Source organism: Fusarium fujikuroi, chromosome FFUJ_chr01 (assembly GCF_900079805.1).
Source record: "Fusarium fujikuroi IMI 58289 draft genome, chromosome FFUJ_chr01".
Taxonomy (NCBI): domain Eukaryota; kingdom Fungi; phylum Ascomycota; class Sordariomycetes; order Hypocreales; family Nectriaceae; genus Fusarium; species Fusarium fujikuroi.
The window spans coordinates 6,012,741-6,034,976 of NC_036622.1; the positions used below are offsets into that span (position 1 = coordinate 6,012,741).

The 22,236-nt window shown below is 49.8% G+C and overlaps 7 protein-coding genes; 3 read left to right on the forward strand and 4 right to left on the reverse strand.

Moving 5' to 3' along the window:
• Positions 1-1,816: 1,816 nt before the first annotated feature.
• Positions 1,817-3,032, forward strand: FFUJ_00197 (related to nucleoside-diphosphate-sugar epimerase; the record flags this gene model as incomplete). XM_023573563.1 has 5 exons in its annotated part: positions 1,817-1,833; positions 1,879-2,084; positions 2,145-2,213; positions 2,261-2,730; positions 2,781-3,032. The coding sequence occupies 5 exons, from the start codon at positions 1,817-1,819 to the stop codon at positions 3,030-3,032; spliced, it is 1,014 nt and encodes a 337-aa protein (XP_023425548.1).
• Positions 3,033-3,437: 405 nt separating this feature from the next.
• Positions 3,438-4,997, forward strand: FFUJ_00196 (probable aldehyde dehydrogenase; the record flags this gene model as incomplete). XM_023573564.1 has 2 exons in its annotated part: positions 3,438-3,562; positions 3,617-4,997. The coding sequence occupies 2 exons, from the start codon at positions 3,438-3,440 to the stop codon at positions 4,995-4,997; spliced, it is 1,506 nt and encodes a 501-aa protein (XP_023425263.1).
• A 353-nt stretch (positions 4,998-5,350) lies between these two features.
• On the reverse strand, positions 5,351-8,443 carry FFUJ_00195 (related to ankyrin 3; the record flags this gene model as incomplete). The annotated part of the gene is made up of 1 exon (XM_023573565.1): positions 5,351-8,443. The coding sequence occupies one exon, from the start codon at positions 8,441-8,443 to the stop codon at positions 5,351-5,353; it is 3,093 nt and encodes a 1,030-aa protein (XP_023425264.1).
• Positions 8,444-13,974: 5,531 nt separating this feature from the next.
• On the reverse strand, positions 13,975-14,847 carry FFUJ_00194 (uncharacterized protein; the record flags this gene model as incomplete). The annotated part of the gene is made up of 1 exon (XM_023573566.1): positions 13,975-14,847. The coding sequence occupies one exon, from the start codon at positions 14,845-14,847 to the stop codon at positions 13,975-13,977; it is 873 nt and encodes a 290-aa protein (XP_023425265.1).
• An 809-nt stretch (positions 14,848-15,656) lies between these two features.
• Positions 15,657-18,229, reverse strand: FFUJ_00193 (related to capsule-associated protein; the record flags this gene model as incomplete). XM_023573567.1 has 3 exons in its annotated part: positions 15,657-17,408; positions 17,457-17,876; positions 17,927-18,229. 3 exons carry the CDS (start codon positions 18,227-18,229, stop codon positions 15,657-15,659), a joined length of 2,475 nt encoding a protein of 824 aa, XP_023425266.1.
• Positions 18,230-19,266: 1,037 nt separating this feature from the next.
• Positions 19,267-20,832, forward strand: FFUJ_00192 (uncharacterized protein; the record flags this gene model as incomplete). XM_023573568.1 has 4 exons in its annotated part: positions 19,267-19,323; positions 19,373-19,837; positions 19,890-20,045; positions 20,089-20,832. The coding sequence occupies 4 exons, from the start codon at positions 19,267-19,269 to the stop codon at positions 20,830-20,832; spliced, it is 1,422 nt and encodes a 473-aa protein (XP_023425267.1).
• A 174-nt stretch (positions 20,833-21,006) lies between these two features.
• Positions 21,007-21,966, reverse strand: FFUJ_00191 (uncharacterized protein; the record flags this gene model as incomplete). The annotated part of the gene is made up of 1 exon (XM_023573569.1): positions 21,007-21,966. The coding sequence occupies one exon, from the start codon at positions 21,964-21,966 to the stop codon at positions 21,007-21,009; it is 960 nt and encodes a 319-aa protein (XP_023425268.1).
• Between the last annotated feature and the right edge of the window lie 270 nt (positions 21,967-22,236).

Genomic DNA, 22,236 nt, shown 5'->3' on the forward strand with positions numbered 1-22,236 from the left:
AGGCTTTAGGCTGCTAATACAGGTAAGGAGGATACGATAGTCTTATTTAAAATATATGCTACTACCTAAGAAGCTTTCACGATGACTAATAAATCCCAGTGTCGTAGATTGCCGATCGGGAGCCTGGAACAAAAGATCAGGATCACGACGTCTCGAACCATCCTTACATGTTGCGACGAACCAGGAAAGGATGTCCTCTGATACTCGATGGAAAGGATTCTTCAACTCCTCAGAAAGCTCTTGGTTAAGCACCAATCGAGACTCTCAAAGAAACTCATTGTTTCTGTTGACGTACGCTCAACCTCCGGGCCTTGGTCAAACACTGAATAGTGAATGTCGGTAAACTGGGGCGATCGATTCCTCAACGTACGCAATAAGCGACTTCTCGGTCCTACCAAAAGATTCTCGAAATTTAATTTCAGCCGCTTCGAATCCTTGCTTCCGTGCCATTCGACAAAAGCTTTTTGGCCTCTGCTACTATCGAATAGCTGAGGCTTTCTGGTGGGTATTTCAGCGAGGTAGACATTGTCGAGTATTGCAGAACTGGTCTGGGCCTGAGTTGCGTAATCATGGAGGGATGGCTCTGTAGAGAATATAACATGATAAGAGCCTGTTGGGCTAAATGCAACACACCTCCTTCAACACAAGACATCAATCCTAAAACTGCGAATGCGAGATACTACGCCGGCTGCATCCCGAGTCACAGTCTCAAAGCCCTTTGCGATGGACGTCAGAAACTATGGAACAAACGCCTCTTTATGTGGCGTCTCACTCGCATGCATGTAGCTTGGTAGTATCTGCCCTTGACCAAGTATATGCTCTTTATACTTCTCAACAACGTCACTCAACCCCTGGATACATTCATTCGATCTCCAAGCATCCAGACAAGAGATGCAAGGTAAGCGAAGGATACCCAAGCCCTTTACCCAAGATCAAGCCATGCACTTAAAATCTTGCTTAGACGACACTACGGCTGAAAAGGTGATCCAGAACCGCCACAATGCGAATCATCACCGATATAAATAGAGGCAGTTCCTGAGTACCTACTACTTTCAGAGTCAATATAAGCGGATGAAATGTGTTTATCCCAAACACTTTGTCTGAGGCTCTGGACCCATTTTGGACATCCTCCTCCCTAAGGTTCAACCTTCTGCTCTGAAAGTGCAATAAGTGGCGAATACTCTGTAGGACTACCTTTTATAAACCATCTTCTTCAGTCTGTATCTTACCCTTATATACCAAAATCACTCTACATATCATCGGCGAAGAGTGGTGCAGTGGTATCTACCTATAACCTATAACCCTTCTAAAATCCGAACCTAAAATCCTAAAAATCTCTTCTCTGCGCCACTCTTCGTTTTTGCAGTTCGTGCATTCGAATTCACGGCCATCAGTGTATTTCTCCGAAACTCAGAAGGTTCATTTACATATTTGTCAAGCTTTTTTTGCTTCTCGTGCGGTTGGTAGTTGGTGATATGGCCAGCGACGGGTTTACCGCAACGTTGCGATACCGCACTCCTCTTCTAGAATCGCAATTGGCTATGGATCCTCTGCGAGGCACTAAAAAGGCAAGTCTCCGCGAACACTGCATTTGTCCTCATTTATAACATCATTTATTATTCCAATGGCTGATAAATACATGTGCATGCAAATAAAACCAAGTAATCCATGCGCCATTATCGCCGCAGTGTCGTAATTTAGTGATGCACAGCTTAATAATATTCGTGACACAGCATACATCCATAAAACCCCATCTCCATAGCCGCAGCACCTCCATTCAGCACAGCACTCCCAACACCACGTAAACACACGCACAATGACCTCAATCTTTCTGTAACACCCCAAATCCATTGAGATTCCGCTTACTAACCCTCCCAGCACCGGCGCATCGGGCTACGTAGGCGGTCAGCTCCTCCACGAGCTCGCACAAGCTCATCCCGAGTACACCATCGCGACGCTCGTGCGCGACGCCAACGCAGCTGAGACCATTGCAAAGGCGTATCCGAGAGTGCGCACTGTGGTGGGTGACCTGGATGATAGCGCGCTCGTGGAACAGGAGGCTTCACAAGCTTTGGTGGTACTGAGTCAGTGTCATGTTTCATGATGTTTTGGTGGTGTGGTGTTGCTGACGGGGGTAAACTCAGATGTTGCGTCGAATAAGCATATTGGGTCGTTGCAGGCGATTCATCGGGGATTGTCGAAGAGGGGAAATGGTAAGTTACATGAAATGAATGAGAAGGGTTGAATTGACGATGGATAGGTTATCTGATTCAAATCTCTGGGGCGAGTTTGTTGCCTGTCAAGGACTTATCTTCACCATCCTTCAAACCTGGTGAACCATCCAGCGAAGTCTGGGATGATCTCGATGGCGTCTCTTCCATTCTTGACCTCATCCGCAGCCACGACTCTCGCGTGGTAGACAACTACATTCTCAAAATCGCAAAGGAGACGCCTTTTGTTAAAACCGCCCTCGTCCTCCCTCCCATTATTTACGGCAAAGGTCAAGGCCCTGTCAAGCAGCGCAGCGTTCAAATCCCCGCACTCTCAAAAGTCGCGATTGAGCGAGGCCATGCCGTCAGAGCGGGTCGCGGCTTAGCAGCCTGGACAAACGTCCATGTCGCTGACCTCGCAAGATTATTTACAATTCTAACTGAGAAGGGCGCAGATGGAAGTGAGGATGAGAATGTCTGGGGTGAGAAGGGGATTTATCTTCCCGGTGTAGGCGAGCTGGTAAGTCGAGTACCATCACTTCACTCAATTGATGAAAGCTAACTGTTTAGACATGGGCCGATATTTCGGATAGAGTCGCCAAAGCAGCAAAGGACCAGGGCCACATTGATACACTTGACGTTGAAGAGCTGTACAAACCAGAAGTCGACACTGCACTCCCGGCTGGTTCAGTATTCTTCGGCAGCAATGCCCGAAGCAAGCCCCGTCGTGCCACTGAAGTTTTGGGCTGGGAGCCGAAGGAGACAGGGCTCGATGAAGAGATTCCTCGGGCTGTGGCTGAAGAGGCAGAGGCTCGAAAGTGAATGTAAGCTAGTCTGTAATGAGATAATTGATAGACAACGAGACCATTATCTTATCTTGAGTCATATTGAACGTTGTGAGGTGTCGCTTGAGATGAAATGTAATTCTTTGCCCAGTGTGAGCAGGTCGATGGAGATTGCGGGGTTGTAGGCTTCACTTCCCTATCTCGGTAGTGGAGATGATGGCGCGGGGGAGTTAAAAAGAGAAGGTCTGCGCGATCAAGACGACGGAAACAATCGCCATTCTCATCAATCTGTATATCAAGTTGAATTGAGAGTCAGTCAATGATCACACTACCTATAATAGATATCTCAGGTCAAGTACAAGAGGCCCTCTCTCAAGGTTGAACACCACACCACAGTCATTCAACACCAACCAGCTCATCTCATCACTCTCTATTGATCAAAATGGCTGCCTCAATTGAACTCACAGCTCCTAACGGAGTAAAGTGGTCTCAACCAACCGGCCTCTTCATCAACAACGAATTCGTCCCCTCATCAAGCAACAAAACCCTCACATCAATCGACCCCGCGTAAGTCCCCTACCCCTCTGTACCTCACTCATTTACCCCACTAACACGCCCCAGCACCGAACAAGAGATCGCAACAGTGCAATCCGCAGATTCTCAAGACATCGACAACGCCGTCAAAGCAGCCAAGGCCGCACTGCGCCATGAATCATGGAGAGATCTCCCCGCCTCAGACAGAGGCCAACTCATGGCCCGTCTCGCTGATCTGATTGAGTCCAAGCGCGAGCTCTTTGCTACAATTGATGCGTGGGACAACGGCAAGACGTACATTGAGACGCTGGAGAATGATCTCGTTGAGGCTGTGGGCGTTATTCGCTATTACTCTGGTTGGGCTGATAAGACGTTCGGCCAGACGATTAACACGACGCCCAAGAAGTTTGCGTATACAATTCGTCAGCCGATTGGTGTTGTCGCGCAGATCATCCCGTGGAATTATCCTCTGTCCATGGCGACGTGGAAGCTGGGCCCTGCGTTGGCTTGTGGAAACACAGTTGTTATCAAAGCAGCGGAACAAACGCCCCTAAGTCTTCTTGTCCTGGGCGAACTCATCAAGGAAGCTGGTTTTCCACCTGGCGTCGTCAATATCGTCAATGGTCTGGGCAAGGATACAGGCGCAGCCTTGGTGCAGCATCCGTTGGTTGACAAGATCGCTTTTACAGGGTCAACAGCCACAGCAGCGAGCATCATGGGCGTCGCAGCAAAGACACTCAAAAACATAACCCTTGAAACGGGCGGGAAATCCCCGTTGATCGTGTTTGACGATGCTGAGCTTGACCAGGCTGTCAAGTGGTCGCACTTCGGCATCATGTCGAACCAAGGACAGATCTGCACAGCGACGTCGCGAATTCTCGTGCAAGAGACTATATACGAGAAGTTCATCAAGGAATTTATCGATACACTTAACACGGTTAGCAAAGTTGGTAACCAGTGGGATAAGGAAACGTACCAAGGACCGCAGGTGTCCAAGGTTCAGTACGAGAGAATCCTAGAGTACATCGACATTGGCAAAAAAGAGGGCGCCACAGTCGCAGCAGGCGGTCACCCTCTAAAGGTCGGAGACTCAGACAAGGGATTTTACATTTCTCCCACTGTTTTCACAGACGTCAAGCCTTCTATGAGAGTGTTTCGCGAGGAAATCTTTGGCCCCGTTGTTGTCATTTCTACCTTCAAGACGGAGGAGGAGGCGGTTGAGTTGGCGAACGATACGACTTATGGACTTGGCGCTGCTGCTTTCACGACTAATTTAGAAAAAGCTCATCGCGTTGCTGCTGCGATTGAGGCGGGAATGGTCTGGATCAACAGTTCCCAGGACTGCGATCCTCGTGTGCCGTTTGGTGGTGTGAAGCAGAGTGGCATTGGGAGGGAGCTTGGTGAGGCGGGATTGGAGGCGTATACGCAGATTAAGTCTGTTCATGTCAACATGGGAAACAGGTTGTAGATGATTGCATTAAAAATAAATACATAGGTTAATTTCATGTCATTCTAACACGTCGCGCGCACTCAATTGAGACACTTAGAATTGGGATCATGATACTTCAAAACTCATCTGTATTATCGCCAACAAATAGATGACAAAGAAAATGTAGGCAGATACATGGTAGTACTATACCAGTGGGATATGAACAAAAAAGAAGACAAAATGAAAATGCTCAAGGTAAACAAGAGGATATATAATAAAAAGGACACAAGACCAGGCAAACCATCCAATCCAATCCAGTCCAATTCCCATAAAGCAATCTCGCAGACTCCATCCCGATCCCAAGCATTCATCATCTTACACTGACCAATAAATTAAGCAGATTTTGTAATGGCATACTCCTTCAGAATCTGGACTGCCTCCTCCCAGCCTCGCGAAGCAGCAATCTCAGTGACACTTCGGTCAAGCTCATCCTTCACATCAAGATCGAACCCAGCCTTCTCACCCAGAAGACGAAGGATACCCTCGTCGCCGTTCTCAACAGCCTGCATGACACCGTTCCACCCACGGTACACCTTGTTGGGGTCAGCGCCGTGCTCGAGCAGGAAGTCGAGAATCTCGGAGTCGCCGCGATACCGGCGCAGGGCCTTGACGACGGGGAGATGCTCGCCGGGCGCGTTGATGTCGGCGCCGCCCTCGTTAATAAGGAACCACACGATGTCCTTGCGGTCTTCGCGGATGGCGGATGTGAGGGGTGAGAAGACACCGCCGTTCTTGTCCTCGACTGACACGCCGGCTGCGAGGAGGAGCTTGACCGACTCGAGCTGGTTGGCGACGACGGCCATCTCCATGACGCCCTTGAAGGCACGGGGCTCGGCGAGCACGGAGAGGATGCGCTTGAGCACCGGGGGGTTGCGGACGGCCATGCATACGGGCCAGTCTTGACCACGGACATTAGGATCAGCGCCGTGGCTGAGCAAGAAGTCCACCATCTCGACCCTGTTCTCGCGGATAGCAGTCGTCAACGGTGAGTGACCCTTGGGGTTCTTATCATTAGGGTTCATTCCCTTCTCCAGCAGCCATGTGAGCGCCTCCATGTTGTTAACACTGACAGCAGTCTCGACGATGCCCTTGGGAGAGCTGAGATTCACGCCGGCGTCAACAAGAGGGGGGAGGAATTGAAGACGGTTGTGCGTGATGCACTTGAAGGCGGGATACTCGCTGGCAGGGACGTTGGGGTCCGCCTTGTTGGCGAGGAGGAGGTGGAAGATGTCAGGGCGGTTGTCGCGGATAGATGTGCAGAGGGGTGTGTAGACGCCGTCCTTCTTCTGGTTGGGGTCGACCTTTGCGTTGAGGAGGACCTTGACTGATTCGATGTTGTTGACGCTGACGGCGAGCTCCATGATACCGGGTGCCTTCTTGGGGTCGGCGCCGTGGGCAAGGAGGACTTGCAGACAGGCGCTCTGGTAGGTGGCGGGCCAGAGCATGTGCTTGGGACCAGGCAAGTTGGGGTTTGCGCCATGGTCGAGAAGGCTGTTGACGATGTCGACGCGCGAGTTCTGAATGGCCTCGAACAGGGCAGTCTTTCCCTCGCGACTCTTCAGATCGGGATCCGCGCCGTAGTCGAGGATGAGATCGATGAACTTCTTGGGCGTCTTCTTGTTGATCGCGCTGCTGAGGAGCGTCTCGCCAGTAGCAGTCAATTGATTAGGGTCACCGCCGTAGATGAGAAGCAGGTGAGCAAAGTTGACCTTGTTGGCGATACAAGCAGCAGCGAGGGGAGTCTCGTTATCCTCGCCCATAGCGAAGCGAGGATCAGCGCCGTACTTGAGGAGGGGAACGGCACCAGCGAGGAAAGACTTTTCCACAGCGGCGAAGAGCGGTGTTACACCATCGCGATCAGTGCCGTTGGGATCAGCGCCAAAGAGGAGGAGGAGGCGAACGGCCTCGGCGTCGCTGTTGAGAACAGCTTCCTTAAGAGCGAGATGGTCAGGGCCAGTATTGGGGGATACACCACGATCCAAGAGTTGTTCAATAAGTTTGTGGTTCTTGCCACGCACGGCGGTGAGGAGAGCGGACTTGAGATTGGCTGCGTCGGCGCCGACGGTGTTTCTCGGGTTCCAGCGGGGCATGCTGAAGGGATCGGCCTTGAGTCGCACGACCTTTGTGCCACCGTTGAGATCGAGACCCGAGAGCTCCTCGAGTGAGACTTCACTATCTGATACGGCGGTGTGTTGCGACCGTGCCTCATGGTGTTCATCAAATGTGCTCATGCGGTCGAATGTACCGGTAGTACCAGAGTGATAACGCTCATTGGAGGCGATTGAACTAGCAGTGGTGTGATGGTGACCGGTAAACGAACGAGCATCCGCCTGATGCAGTGAGGCAGCGAGGGTGTCCTCGCGCATAGACGACGATCGCTCCGTCCAGGGGAGGGGAGGCAATGGGGGTTGAGAAGCCATCGACATGGAGCCATGTCCCTCCACACCACGATGTTGCGACGCAGAAGAAGGTCTGTACTGCGAACCACCGTGGTCAGAGAGCTTCGATCTAGGTGCCATACCAGCACGGGTATCCATGCGGTCGAGGGCAGCAGCGAGACCAGTGTAGCCGATACCGAGCTCATTCTCAATCTTCTCATTGCCCAGACTCCATTGAAACATGAGCGCACTCATACGCAGACTCTCGCGCGTGCGTCCAAGGGCGCTGATCATCTTCTCGATGTCGTTGTCGCCAAAGATACGACCCCAGCCACGGCGCATACGGCCCATGGCGCCCTTGCGCTCGTTCTCGAGGAACTTGCCGAGCATCTGGTCCAGCAGCTGGAAGTCGGCCTGCGTCACGCGGAACTTCTTGCTCAGCTCTGAGATGACATCGCCGGGGAAGGTCTGCTGGTTGCGGATGCACTCGCCGAGCCCGGCCTCAATGGAGAAGAGGATTTCGCACGTGTCGAGGAAGTCGTGGGCGAGGGTGTCGAGGCCGTGCGGCTGCTTGGTCACCATGGTGAGGTACTCGAGCATGCGCACCGAGATGCGGTCGCCGAGCGCCGTGGTCTTGTGGCATAGCTCTAGGCAGGCGCTTTGCGCCTTGGTCGAGTTGGCCATGGCGCTGCTCTTCTTGCTGGTCAGCGATTTCGGGGCGGTAGTGTTGGTGGCGACGCTGGGAGCTTTCTTCTGCGACGGGCTAGGCGCAGTAGGGCTCTTGATAGGACTAGCGACGTGGACCTGCGAGGACACAGGGACGATCTGCTTCTTCTGAGGAGGAGTTCTAGGTCGTGTGACGGCTGTGACCTGTGCGATGGATGGGGCGACGGGGAGGACAGGACTGCTCGGGGACGAGGGCAGGCCAAGAGCTTCCTTTGATACGAGGGAGAAGGACTCGCGGGGACCTAGAGCAAGGGCTTCGATGAAAGAGTATTCCTTGTCGTGTCTCTCTGCAGCAGCTTGAGCGGTTCCCACGGCGGTCATTATTTTGTATATAAAAACGAATGGGAAGGCCAAGCTGGGGGGGGAGAGGGGATCTTGTTCCCTTTGAGCGAGTGGGCGAAAAACGAGATACAAAGCTGTTTTAGCTTTAAAAATGGGGAGGTCAATCAGCCTTTATGGCGCTTTGGAACCAGTTCCACACCCAGAGATCGGGTCTGGTGCATGCCAGTCGAGAATTCCTACCGCCAGGTACCGCACTGTACATCCAACATGAGAGAAGAGTGTGGTCTGGTTGGTATGGTTCCCAGGTCTAGTTCCCTGACGGAAGTTGTCTAAGGCGGAACGGATCTGCCGGCCTGGACGAGTAGCGTCACGCCCAAGATCCCAGGGGGGGTCCACACCCGTCAGCTCCCCATCGAGGCGAGCTACCCAAGGGACTAGGGGAACCCCTGTTACAGAGCAGATCGACGCTTTGACTGTAAGACCAAGTGCCACGGACCCTGGGTCTCTGGCCATGGTGAGGGGAAGTTGGGCGACGCGATGTCATGTCGTTAAGTAAACGGGCACGGGTGTATTACCAGCCTGGGCCAAGTACGGTATCCCGATTCAAGGCATGAGCTGCAAGGAAAGATAACGATCCGATATGTAGAAAATGACTGGGAATAAGAGCGGTAGGGAGAAATGGGGTATATCAGATATCGTAAACATGAAACCAAAAGCGTAGTGTAGTGCAGGCAGGCAATAAAGACATGTACGCTCGGACGAAGCGCATGCAACCACGATAACTGAGCACACTCAAATCTCAGCACTGAAGAAGCTGGTCACCCAAATGTTTAGTGATTAAGTGCTGTAGAGTAACAGAGGCACAGCCCGGGGACAAATCACATCGTCACCCGAGGGGCAGGGCCTGCTGCACATTAAGCTTTGCAGGGGTGCAGGGGGGCCTATCCCCAATCGTCAGCAAATTTCACAGGGTCCGTGTCACACATTTCACAGTGCAACGCAAATGGTTCAGCTGGTCTTGCTTGGCCGAGGCTACACTGTGTCCAGATCTATTGTTAGTGCCTACAGCTAGCGCACCGTAGCGTGAAGCACAAGCGGGCGAGGGGGGTCCCATCACGATCACAGGTTCGAGTCGGGATTAAAGAAACCCTGTGAGTGCAAAATGAGAACCTGCAGAAAATGGATATTTCTCTTGGTCATCACTGTTGGGCCGTGACTCTTTTTTTTCTTCGCCTGAAACATCTGTAAATGCAAGGATTTGCTTTATAGGAAAGATCTGCTCAATGGGGGAAGTTTAGCTTGCGAGCCACCATCACTGGAGCAAAAACAGAATTCACCCGCTGTAAGCCCCCCATGGCGACAGACTCTGGCGCTAGAGCAGAGCGACACCACGGGAATACAGAGAGCGTTCCTGACGCCAAAGGCGGAACAGGGACATGGATTTGAGAGATTATTTGACATCGCTTCAATCGCGAAGGAGGGGAACAAGAAGAGAGTGAAAGAAAAAGAAAGAAAAGAAAGAAAAGTGTCGTTTATGTATGCATTTCTTGGCTCTTCCCTTGCATTTGAGTCACGATACGAAAGAGAAAAAAAGGCTCCCTACTTCCCGAGTGCGCTGATGTCTCGGACCCCTGGCCTTTCTCTCCACCAGACGATTAACTACCTACCACTGCGAGATATGGATGGATCGTGAGATAGCCGAATAAGAGAATTGACTGGATGATCAATTGAATGCCACCTCCAGCCACGTCAATACCACCTTTCCTCGCATACGCATGAATGACAATTTACGTGGTATGGCATGCCAGTAAGCAGCCATCCCTGCTTATTATACCTCGTAGCGATATATACAGGGTCCCATCACGAGCTCAGCCCAGCTCAAGATACAGGCGATAAACACCACCTGCAGATGAAATACTGTATAAACAAGATACATACAAATCTCAACTGCCACGTGGGGAAGTGCGTAATGCAGGGGGGAAACACATACCCGAGTTTGGTTTGCCAAAGTCTAGACTCGTAACAAGCAAGCCCCGAAGTATATCTCCCTCCATCATCTCAACTCTGATCCGGATCGAGACATTGCTAGCTCTCCCCTAAAAGAAAGGGGCCGCTACATAAGGTAGGATGAACGAACCTTGATTTTGTTTTGTTTTTCATCCCTTGTGATGCAGGTTGCATGCGTGAACCACTGTGAGGAGATGTGTCGTAAACGAGCTGTTGCAGCCCTATGGATGAATCCATGCATGGCATCATTAATAAACATAATTGCTTTTTTCCCCCATAATATGCAAGTCAATTAAATGCGATGAATCAATTTCCACCCCGAGTCCCAACGAGCCGGGACCCGTTCCCGTTCGCTGCACCACTTTTTTTTTTATCTTTGGAGGCGTCGAGGCCAAGTGGGCTTTTCGCAACTCTGTTTAAATACGCTCTGAGGCCTTGCTGGCTTCTTTTTTCGCAAACGGCACTCGAGATATCTTAAGCTTTACGCGCGGCTGTGCCGCATTCCAGGTTCCTGGGTGCTGTTAGAGTTAAGTTAAGCTGGGGGAAGTCAAAGTCAATACACTGGTTCTTGTTTGCCTCCCATTCCAAATCTGATCTGTAGTATTTTCGTGATGCTCTCCCTGCTTAGACCTCCACTGCTGTGCTGCTCACTGCAGTGCTGTGAATATGGCGAAGGATTTCAATGTAAGGGAGTTTTCTTACAAAAGACAAAGTGACGATGTATCGTACCATTACGCAGCCGTTGCGCATGCGCAGCTGAGACTCTTTTGCTTTTTCTTCTCTGGCCGTCACGTTGTTAAGTCCGAGACTCTCATAAACCCTCACAGCTGGAATGACGCCAGACCCCAATCCCGCCTGCAAGAAAAAAGAAACCATCCAATCGAACAATACCAAAACCCCGTTTGAGCAAGATTACTCCACAGGAAGCAAGGGAAACACACACAATTGAACATGTCACATCCCGTATTTCTGCAAATCTGACGTCTCGCACAAAAGACAAAAGAAAAAGCTGATGTAACATGGGAGGTCCGATAGACGGCGGCTCGGGACGGAAAGGCAATCTCACACAACGAAGATAAACTGTGCTCTCGACCTTATTGTCCCCATTGTGCATGCACACCTTATCTGCTTTACCTAGCTGCCTAGCTAGAACAAAAAGACCCAATCCGTAGCCACCACCAACTGTGCTTAGTATCAGTGCGCATCGGCCGCGTAGAGCCTCCCGTATCTGAGCACCCATCTCCAGGCGTTTTCGTGGCGTTTACATACAGGGGGGCTGTTGATCCGCCCGCACTGGAAATGGCTTTCGCATTTCGCGTCTGGGTAATTTACACTGGAGGCTGGCTTGCGTCGTTGTTGAACAGAGGGTATTGTCGATTGAACTCTGTTGTAATTAGCGCTGCAATCAGCATCGTCTTGTTCCTCACCAACACTCTTGGGAGTACTGTAATTGACACCAACACCAATAGTGAGAGTGAAAAGTGGCACGGCACACTCGCGGACAATTGCCTCCCGCACTGGTCAGTGCCAGAAGCAGTGCTCGGACATGACGCCACGATTCTTTTTAGATCTGGCCCTCTTCCCAAGCCGTTGATTTTATCCCCGCGTGCACTCTAGCACTCTTCAGACTTCACCCACCCAGTAGTCTCTGCACTAGCTACACTACCAGCCAGCCACAGACCCCGTCTAGTCCCAACAGACCGGGACACCACAGAGAGAGAGAGGGACTCGGGAAAATGCCAAAATCAGTCCGAACCCAGGAGATTGGGTTTGGCAGTGGCGATTAGTTGGGGAATAAAAGAGACGTCGCACACAACAGATCGGATGCGTGCAATTGGCTCGAGGGGATAAGGAGAAGCAAATTACCGCTTCGTTTCGGACGACGCTACTGCGCTTCGGAGTAATTCCGCTGGGAATTAGTCAATGTCACTGGCACCCGAGTGCTTGGGTCGTAGACGTAAATGCTCTATCCACAATTAGGCGTGAAACGGTCAATCAATGAGAATATCATGATGCGACAACAATATCTCAATCCAAAACACCTAATAAAAAAATCTCTTCTTTTCATTCTCGTCAGGACCGCTACTGGTAGATCTCGGTTTCACATCTAGATCCTTCTGCCTCATTGTGTCCACACCGGATCTAGGGTAAGCCTGCGCCTGGAAGATTAACAAACACGAGATGATGCGTATATTGAAGTGTTGGTGGTGTCGGCTAGAACGAAACAGGGGAAAGAAGACGAAACTAGGCAAAGCGTGTGTCGTCGCGTACCTGAAGATCGAGCTACTTTGTTTGGGTCTACTCAATCGGAATCTTCCACTGGCGCTAGTTAGAGTAAAAGCGAATCTCAGTTCTTGCTCCGAAGAGGAAGTTGGAAATTGCGATTACTATTCTTCGTATTTGTCGGAGCGATACATGTGCTTCATTTACGGTGAAAACTCGCTCATTTGTCCGCAGGCATTAATAAATACCGACGGGCTAATTCACATGTGAAGGATTCGTACTGCTGAGCTACCTTGCGTATCGTGTAAATGTTTGCCTCGTCATTCATGCCACTTACGCAGCAAACACGGCATTTAGTTGATAGCAAGATAGATAGCTTTATGCAAGGTACAAACATAACATCAGCCCTATCACTTCTCACATCACCCGATCTCACTACCCATCTCTCACAAACACAATCTCGTAGAATTACAAGGCATCGCAATATCATCTCACATCCACTTTTGCAGTCTAGACCCCGGCATCCTCCGCGCTATAGACCAAACAGCCCAGACTCCGCCACTACCGAAGAATCGCGGTAGCTACCCAGCCCACAAGTCTTTTTTTCTTCAATTGCAAATGACCATCAAATGACGAAGTTGGCCGACGTCCCGAGGAATGCGGAAAAGCCTTGACCACCGAGTTAAAGAGAAGTCGCCACCAGATCGGTATTTGGTCAGTGCAGTCGTTGTCCGTGATGATCGACAAAGCGTAAGTGAAAGAAAGGGTTCACGCACGTCAAAGATGCCAAATCCTGCTAGTCTTTTTGTCCGGCGCGTGCTAATCGCCCACCGGTTCTACCGTTGACAGCGGATAAACCCCTGGATGACAGAGCTTTGATGATGGACTAAAGTGGTGATCTCTAGTTCGACGGTGTGGCTAGGCTTGTTGAATTCATCGAATGATGGTCTGGGGACCAATCTACACGTTTACGAGCTTACCATACCAAGTTTAGACAAGTTTGTTTGTTCTTGAGATAAAATGTCACAAGTCTCGCCTGTCAGCGGGTGCCTATGGTAATGCCATCTTTCAAGGTGCGATAAATAACTGGTCACAATTCATCCAAGTTATACTAAAGATGCCCAAGTTTAACCTAAAGTGGTCTAAGAATTTGTGACCATTGAAATCATAGTCCCGAGTTTCTTACTCCCCTGGTTTAGAATTGTTGAAAACTGATATCATATTACCCTACACAAGGAGCAATGGATTCCGCATCTAGGTTCAGCAGAGGTAAACTTGTATGAATTTAGGATATATCTTTATTGAATTTAGGATTTCTTTTGCTAAGTTTATTTTAAAACTTAAAGTGGAGGTACACCCGCGCGCACGTCTCCCATCATCTCGATCATCTCGTGGTCAAGTAGTGCATACAGCCTCACGTTGGGGTCTGATTCCTGGAGTGACTTTACGCAATCACCCACAAAGACGGCTATCCCCGCTCTCCGTTCAGGCTTATGCGAGGCAAGGGCTTCGTGCGCAGGCAGAATAACATTGCGAATCCAGTCAACACGACTTTTGAGCTGCATATGTTGAAACGGCTGCTGATACAACCAATCGAAATTATCATCGACGTCGAGTCCGATGATACGGCACATGGTCTGAATGCATAAGGAGTCGCGTCGCTGCGTGATAGTATGGGGGTTCTCGGCGAAGTGCTTAAGTTGTTCGATATCCCGGACGTAAATCTTCCTTGCCTCTATGATGCGTTCCATCAGATCAAGAGTCTTGATGACTCTGTGCACATCCATCATGTACAGCCAGTCGAAGAGATTGGCCCAGGCGAAGTGTGTTGCCACCGCTCGGTGCTGCAGGATGTGCGTGACGTTGTCGATGAAGTGCTTAGGGGCGACGTGCTCCCTGGCCCAGGCACGGTTCGCAGGCTCGAAGAGCAATCTCATCTGGATGCCATTGGTGTCCTTTTCAAAGTATGGAATGGGCCTGAAGGCTTCAGGCTCCGGGGGGAGGTTCTCGCAGGTGGGCAACCCGTCGACGCCGGTGATCAACTTGCTCGTGTCGACGTCAGGGTTGATGTTCGGATTGTCGCGATGGTGACGGATCCATGCGAGGCGGCGGTCGAGTAACTGCTTCCAGTGATCCATCAAGCCGGGGATGATGCACGATCTGCTACCTCCGCCTTGCAGCCTGATAAGGGGAAGTTGGCGGCGTTCGGCCATGATTTATAATGTAGAATGTTTGGAGCGGGCAAATATGTTGCAGAAATGAATGATTGATGGGGATGATGCTGATGGCAAAACGTGCTGTTTTGATGATAGATTCTGGTGAGGTGATGAAGAAGAAGAAGAAAGGAAGGAACAGGTGTTGCGAGGGCTTCTTATACCCCAGGCAGCTGCGAACAAGGTTACTGCTTGAATTATCACAAAAGTGTATCATCCTGCTGCAAATCAGGAGACTCATTTTTGTTGAGGTTATACATATTGCCTTTGAGATCCAGGCTTCCTATAGGGGCCTCACTGTTAAGCCTTTATTTGGAAAGTTAAAAGCTCGATGGCCTCGTACAAAGCTGACAGCTGGGGGAAAAAACACATATTGTCTTCCACGCTGAAGCCAATCCGGAACTTTGAGTATATTAGCTGAATATTTTTCCTTGAGATATGATAAACCTTCACCATCCATCAATGGGACGCTAGAGGTAGAAACGTGTATGTCCTGTATCCTACTAAAAAATAAATGTAGTCCAAGTTTATTTATAATTCTACAGTTTATAATAATATATCCTAAGTTATGACCATGTTTATGGAACGCCTTCCCCGTGTTGGTTCTTTTTTAGGCAAGTTACCATTTCAACGAGTTAATGCCTCGAGTCTGTAACGACGACAGATGGCGGAGGAGGCGACGGGTGAAGAGCGAGTACGAAGAAAGGGGGGTAACAAAACTCGAGACTTGCACTCTAAATAAGAACAAGACTTCGGCTCTTTATAAGTTTATTAAATGTGGCAAATTTCCCTTCCCAAGGTAGACGAGATCAGCCTCCCCCTCTCCTCGTTGGATCCTGCAGCCTCGCAAGCTCCAACAACAACCTCCAAGTATAAATCGTCATATCAACCTCCCTCACAGCCCTGCCCATCCACTCCCTCCCCTGTCTTGCCACCTTCTCCGCCACCCTCTGTCCCGCCTCGTTCAACGTCAAGTAATTCACCAGCTCAGGTAGTTCCTCCAAGCTTTGGCTGACGGGTATGTAATGCACCCACGGGACCAACCGCTCATCATGCCATTCTCGAAGAAGAGCTTGTTTGAGGGGGAGTGTGTTTGAAGACAGGAGCTTGTAGTAGCGCCCGCTTATACCGTTGCCGTCGAGGTCGAATGCGAGTTTTGAGTGGAGTGCTGCGTCTTTGTCGGCCCATGGTTTGACGTTGAAGAACGTTTTTTGATCGCGGCAGAATTTGCGGTCGCATTGGAAGATTCTTGTGAAGCCGACGTCGTATAATCGCCCGTTTAGAAACCATGACTTGACGGTACTGATCACGCCGTTTTTCTCCCTAAGGTATGTGTGCTCTTGCTGCCCAAGGTTCTGCGCCAAAGTCACGAATCTCTGCCGTTGGTGGTTCCGCCACTGATCGTCGAGAGCGTAACCTCCTGTAGTCGAACCAGTCCAATAAAGGTTATTCTTCTTCTCCGACCAGGGAACATCATGGGTCTTATTGTACTGAAACTCTTCTTCGACGTATGCTGGACTCGGAAAGAGGATATCGCCCATTGTTGAGAATGCGCCTGTTGATAATACTGGTGCTAAACCTTCAATGAGACGAAAGGTCTTTGGGCTGATGAAAGTCCCGTGCATATCCTTGTGCTCAGGATGCTTGCACAAATCTGACTCGGAGAGGCGATCTTTAACAAAAGGGAGTCCGAATGTCTCGACTATAGATTGGTCGTCCCTATAGGTCTTATGTGATGGGCAAGACCGTGTCAAGGCATCCCAAGTGGGCTTCATCGACACATCATTCAGTCGGATAGCTTTGTCGACACCGTCTCCCTGAGGAGGTATGACAACCCTCGGCTCATCAAAATGGTTGATCAGAAACTTGACATCCGGCAGAACTCCTGGAAGGTTCCACAACAACTTATCAAAAATATAGCTGTAATGCCGATCATAAGAACGACTCGGATGCTGACACTTTGTCTTCGCCGTCTTACCCGAAAACTCACAGAGCCAAACCTCACTCCGCGGCGTATTATATACTTTTCCAATTATTTCAGAAACCTCTTTCCCACTGAGCTTCAGAAACGGCGATATGGCACTGTGAATCGTGTCAAACTCGTCAATGATGGGCGAATTGTGCTTCAGGGCGTATTGGAACCATGCTTCAAAGCCTGGTGGTGGATCAAGACCGTATCGCTTTTTGTACTGCTTCACTGCTGCTGCATATGTTCCAGATTGGTTGCTAAGTTTCCTTCCGAAGATTGGTGCTGCTTCTTGAGTTAATTGTTTGATGGGGTGAGATGAAAAGGTGAATGTGGCGGAAGCTGAGGATGTTGCGTTTTGGATCATGTATTCGTTATAGAGATAGGGAACAATAGATGCTAACAAGCAGGACCAAAGGAAAGCTTTGCCTTTGGATTGGTTGGGGAGGAGTTGACCTGTTTGGTGAAGGGTGAGTGTCGAGACTGCGACGTGGGACAAGGCTTGAAGTTGAGAGGTTTGTGAGAAGGGGTTTCTGGTGCAGGCGAGAGCAAAGGTTCCTATTGTGGAAGCTATGCACCACGAAGTTTGTCGTGCCTGGGTTTGTCAGTGTCCGTATGCAAAATGCTTGACAGGTCTACGTACGGCTCGAATGGTAAAGAACCAAGACAAGGCTTTGACTGATCCCGCAAAGAGCACGAGAATGACATTGCTGTTTGGAGGTCCGAGGACAAATGACTGGAAAGCCACAGCAATGAAAAGGAGGACTACCGTTCGGCCTGCGATGGCCTTGATATTCGTCTCGATGTCAACTGATGACAGCGATAATGTTCTCACTTTTAAGTTAGGATTGAAGAGGTTGTAGACAATAAAGAGAGAAGCCACTAATATGGTCGATATTAGGGAACCGAAAAGATCCCCATTTGAAAGTGAGAACGCTGAAAGGATAGCGACTAGTGTTGTACCCTTGATGGTGCTGATGAGAGGTGAGGCAGGGACTGAATCAGATGACATGCTTGATTGAAAGTACGTCTGTACTGTAAGGAGAAGAGGCGTCAAGAGAGGCTCCAGTGAGTCAGCACGGTCTCACTCGATTAGTATCCCGTATAACTTACATAGAAACCAATGGTCATACTCTCAGCCCTGTAAAAAGCCGCAACTGCGATACCCAAGGCAACGAGCCATTGTGACAAAGACGAATGATGGTGTTTTTGCGGGTCATTCAACAACTGCGAAGACGGCCGGATGTTCGGTAAAGCAGTATATTTGATAAGGAAAGGAAGAAGAGCCCAACAGACAATCTCGGAGCACAGCTCCAGCCGTCTTGGGGGGACATATTGTGACACCGTCGTGAAAACAACAGCGGCCGTAGCAGAACCCACCACGTGGTCAACAGTGTTAAGGGGCGCCATGCCCATTATGATAGCGTCACCTGCGAAACATGAAGGCATCTAACTGGTAAGGCAAAGCTGAGGGATTAACAGGCTCAGCTGGAATCAGGAACCAAGTAAGCCTGAAAATGAACGTCCACCAGTATTCAAAGGGGAAACAACACAGAGCGTCCCTAAAAAGAACAGAAAACACCCTCCTTAAAGACTCCCCCGTCCCCCTCAAAAAGCCAAGCGAGCTTGGCATGCTGCTAGAAACATCTTGGCGCCCACGGTGAAAATTGCCCGGACGAATTGAACGACCAGGCACCTGCATAACTATTCTGTTGGTCCAACCGTGAAATGTGACAGCAGGAGAATCCTTTGTGGCTGTGTCCCTTCTACGTCGTCACTCTAGTGCAAATGCCGGGGTGTTCATCTCGTATCATGACGATTTCCGGCGATTCTATTGGACTGGAGTCAGGCTGTGCCGATCATCCGCAGTTAAGCTGTTGGTTTGATCATTCTCTGAAACGACCAACACGAGGTTCAGAATAGGAAACTGCCGAGGTGCCGAAGAATCTCGTGGTTCCCATTTCTCCGCGGTATTTATTTTTCATTCTTATGCAGGGAGGAACGCGTAATTCAAAGTTTGTGTTGAAGCCAAGGAATTTGATCAGGAGGCTAATTCAAGCTTAATAAGGTATTCGCCGGGATCAGCGCGCTATGAGGCCAGAAGCGGTTAGTATGGGGCAGTGTACGCTGCGATTCATCTTATTCGTCGTCATGATTTGTTAAGGCGAGTCTTGGCCTTCTGAAACGAGAGATTGGGTTGAGAACCTTGACCATTGTTTCTTTGGAGAGAGTCGATATCGTAGCCATTGTTATCCAGGTGTATTTCTCAGTGATACAATAGTATTGATTCTCAGCGATGGAACTACGTGGAAGCTGCAGGATATCATTGTCATGTCGTGCAAATCATTATTAAGCCGCGCGTCTCAAACAGTTTAGCTGCTTGGCGAGAGTAAGCGGGGGATAATGTACCTACACAAAGCATCAAACCTGTCAATGTGAGGTAAAACCCTGCGATGGCCGGCGTTCCCAAAGCTCAAGGTTGCGACGCGTGCCGCAAGCAGAAGAAAAAGGTACGCCATGACAACACATGGATACATCTGACGGCGCTGATGAAACCAGTGCGATCAGGCTAAACCCGCTTGTGCGCGATGCACACGTCTCAAGCTCCAATGCACAGGCATCGGTGTAAAGCGCTTCCTCTTCAAGTCTGAAAACACCCAAGCTGCCAAGAAACACACCAAAGCAGTAGCTGGACCTTCTTCTGCGCTGAGTAATGACAAGACATTGGTGGCGGGTAACTTGGTGCATATTCTTGAGTACGATAACCCAGGCTATGACATTTCAACGTATGGCTGGTTCGTCAAAGACTTGCCGCGTCACGTGGGGTCGAGTAAACCGCTCGATGCAGCTATCGCGGCGTTTGTAACGGGTTTTGGGCCGTTGAAAGATAGGAGTGCTTCAAAAGTTGATGCCTTGGATAAATATGTTTTTGCGTTGAGGGTGTTGAGGGAGTCGATGCAGGATCCTAAGCAGGCGTTTTCGGCGGATAATATGTGCTCGATCTACTTGATATCGATCTGCCAGGTATGGCTTCTACCCTGCGGCGGCACACAAAGGCTAATTGGGATATTCATAGGAATGGCTTGGTAGTGGCAGTAGTGGCGTCACTGGTGCTGGCAGTGCCAATTCGAAGCACCATGAAGTGCTCGCATACTTGCTTCAGAATGCCATCCTCAAGTCCCAGTTTGACCCCTCCGATAAGCCGCTCATGCAAACCATATTCTCCATTGTGGTATGTCCCTCCCCTTATTTCCTGTCCTGTACTCACGGGCCAGGTCCTTGAGAGTTTCACCAACCCCAACATTCAACTGGGTCCTTGGTTCTGGCAAGCTCTCTCAGTTCTAGGCGATGCAGCACGCCCTCTCAAATCAGGAGACGGCACATCCTTCGCAAGCCTCAATATCGGAACGATGGGCGAAATGTCCTGCTTCATCCGCGATCCTGATCGATACCTCTACCAAATCCAGTGCACATATGCTCTTATCCAGACAGAACATCCGAGGCTTATCAGAGCAGCTGAAGAAGCAGTCGCTAAAGCAAAAGCGTCTGGATCAACGTTTCTTCAGAGAAGAATGGGGATGCGTTTCCATACGGCGATCGCAGTGATACTGTCGATGGCTGCTATACTGAACCGCATTATACGGTCCTATGATGGCGACCCTGTTCTCATAGCAGATGCTAAGCGCTATGTTGATGAGAGTATTATACTAGGCAGAGCTGCTAGTTATAATCGCCCAATTGCAGCTTCTGCGGTGGCTTCGCCTCTCGCACTGTCGTTAGCTGCCTTGGAAGATTACAGACGCGAAGAAGTTGAGGAGCTGCTCGTGGAGTATCAGACTGATTTCCCGGGCTTGAATTACTTTTCTGATGTGAAAATGGTCAGGAGGGGGTTCGGTGATATTGATAAGAACAATCAGAGAAAAGTAAGGTTGCTATTATCAAGTGAAGAAGAACTTGATAGTGGTTCCAGTGATAATGACATAGATACCGAGATTGGTCCGGGGTGTACAATATTGTAACGAAAGACAAAGAAAGGCAAGGCAAAGTAGAATTTTTGAACCGTTCCTCCTCTCGTGCTTCCAGCCGAGAGCTAGATCTTAGGCACAAGTGAGGGCAATGAATATATCCCATATGCGTTAACTTTCGTGCTGGGTCTTGATCTTCGGTTGACCCCTCAATATCATCACGGCGGCTCACGCTTCTTGCCCAATATCCTTCAAAAACGCGACAATCGCTTCAACCATCTGCCCCAACCCCGGATCCTCAAGCGGATAATGTCCCGCCTCCTCCAACATAACAGTCTTGACCTTGACCTTATCAACATCCTTCAAAAAAGCTTCCGACACCCAAAGAGGCGTCCATCGATCCTGAGCCGGCTGCGTCAACAAAATCGGACACGTATCAAAGTCCTTCGGTTCCTTGGCTGGTTTATACGTCGTAAACGAAGATAAAAAGCTCATCGATACCCATGCGTTTGCAGAGCTGCTATCGCGCATACAAGCTGCGAGTGCTTGGGGATTGTTGACGAGTGTTGACATTCGACCGGTGATGTACATTGGCATCGACAGCCATCCTAGACCAAGAGCGTGCATTACTCTCCCCATCGGCGCACCGATACGACTCATGAAGAGATTTCGACACGCAGCGTCAGCAACACTCTGAATCCTCATATCCATAAAGCACATGCCCACAATCCCCCTAACGCGCTCATTCATCCCCGCAACATGAAACGTCAAACCACCACCAGCACTCAATCCATAGAGTACAATAGGACGATTATCATTCTCATATTCATGGTCCACAAACTCACTCGCGATATTAACCCACTCCTCGAAATCCCAAACATGGCCCTTTTTCGGAACTGTGCAGCCATAGCCCGGCATGTCGATGGCGACGAGTTCAAAACCTGCTTTGTGGAGGGGCACGCCGAGAAGCATTGACATCATGCGTCCGTTTGTTCCCATACCATGATGCATTATGAGTCTGACGCTGGCGGAGGGATTGCGCCATCTGTCGAGATGGAGAGCGTGACCGCGGTGATGCCATACTTCTTCGGTGGGAGAGTGATCGGGTGTGAAATGTAGACGGTCGGGGAGGAAAGATTGGATATCTCTCCATTCTTTTTGTTTGGCATATGTTGGAAGTTCAGACATTTTGATGTGAGTTCTGATGGTGATGGTATGTCTTTAGCCTATGTGGTGGGATATGGTTACTTATAGCAGCCTGCGGTGCATTTGTGAGTCCAACGGAGTTCCGCCCAGGAAACTAGAAAGCATCTGACCCTGAGCTTGGGTGCTAAAAAGAATTAGATAATAAGCAGCCAAAACTATACTAAACTTGCCTAAATCTTTTTTGTCATTTGGGATAGAGATTCTAAGTTTTCTTGCCGCTCAGAACTTTTTCGTGGTGTGCGATTCGCTGAC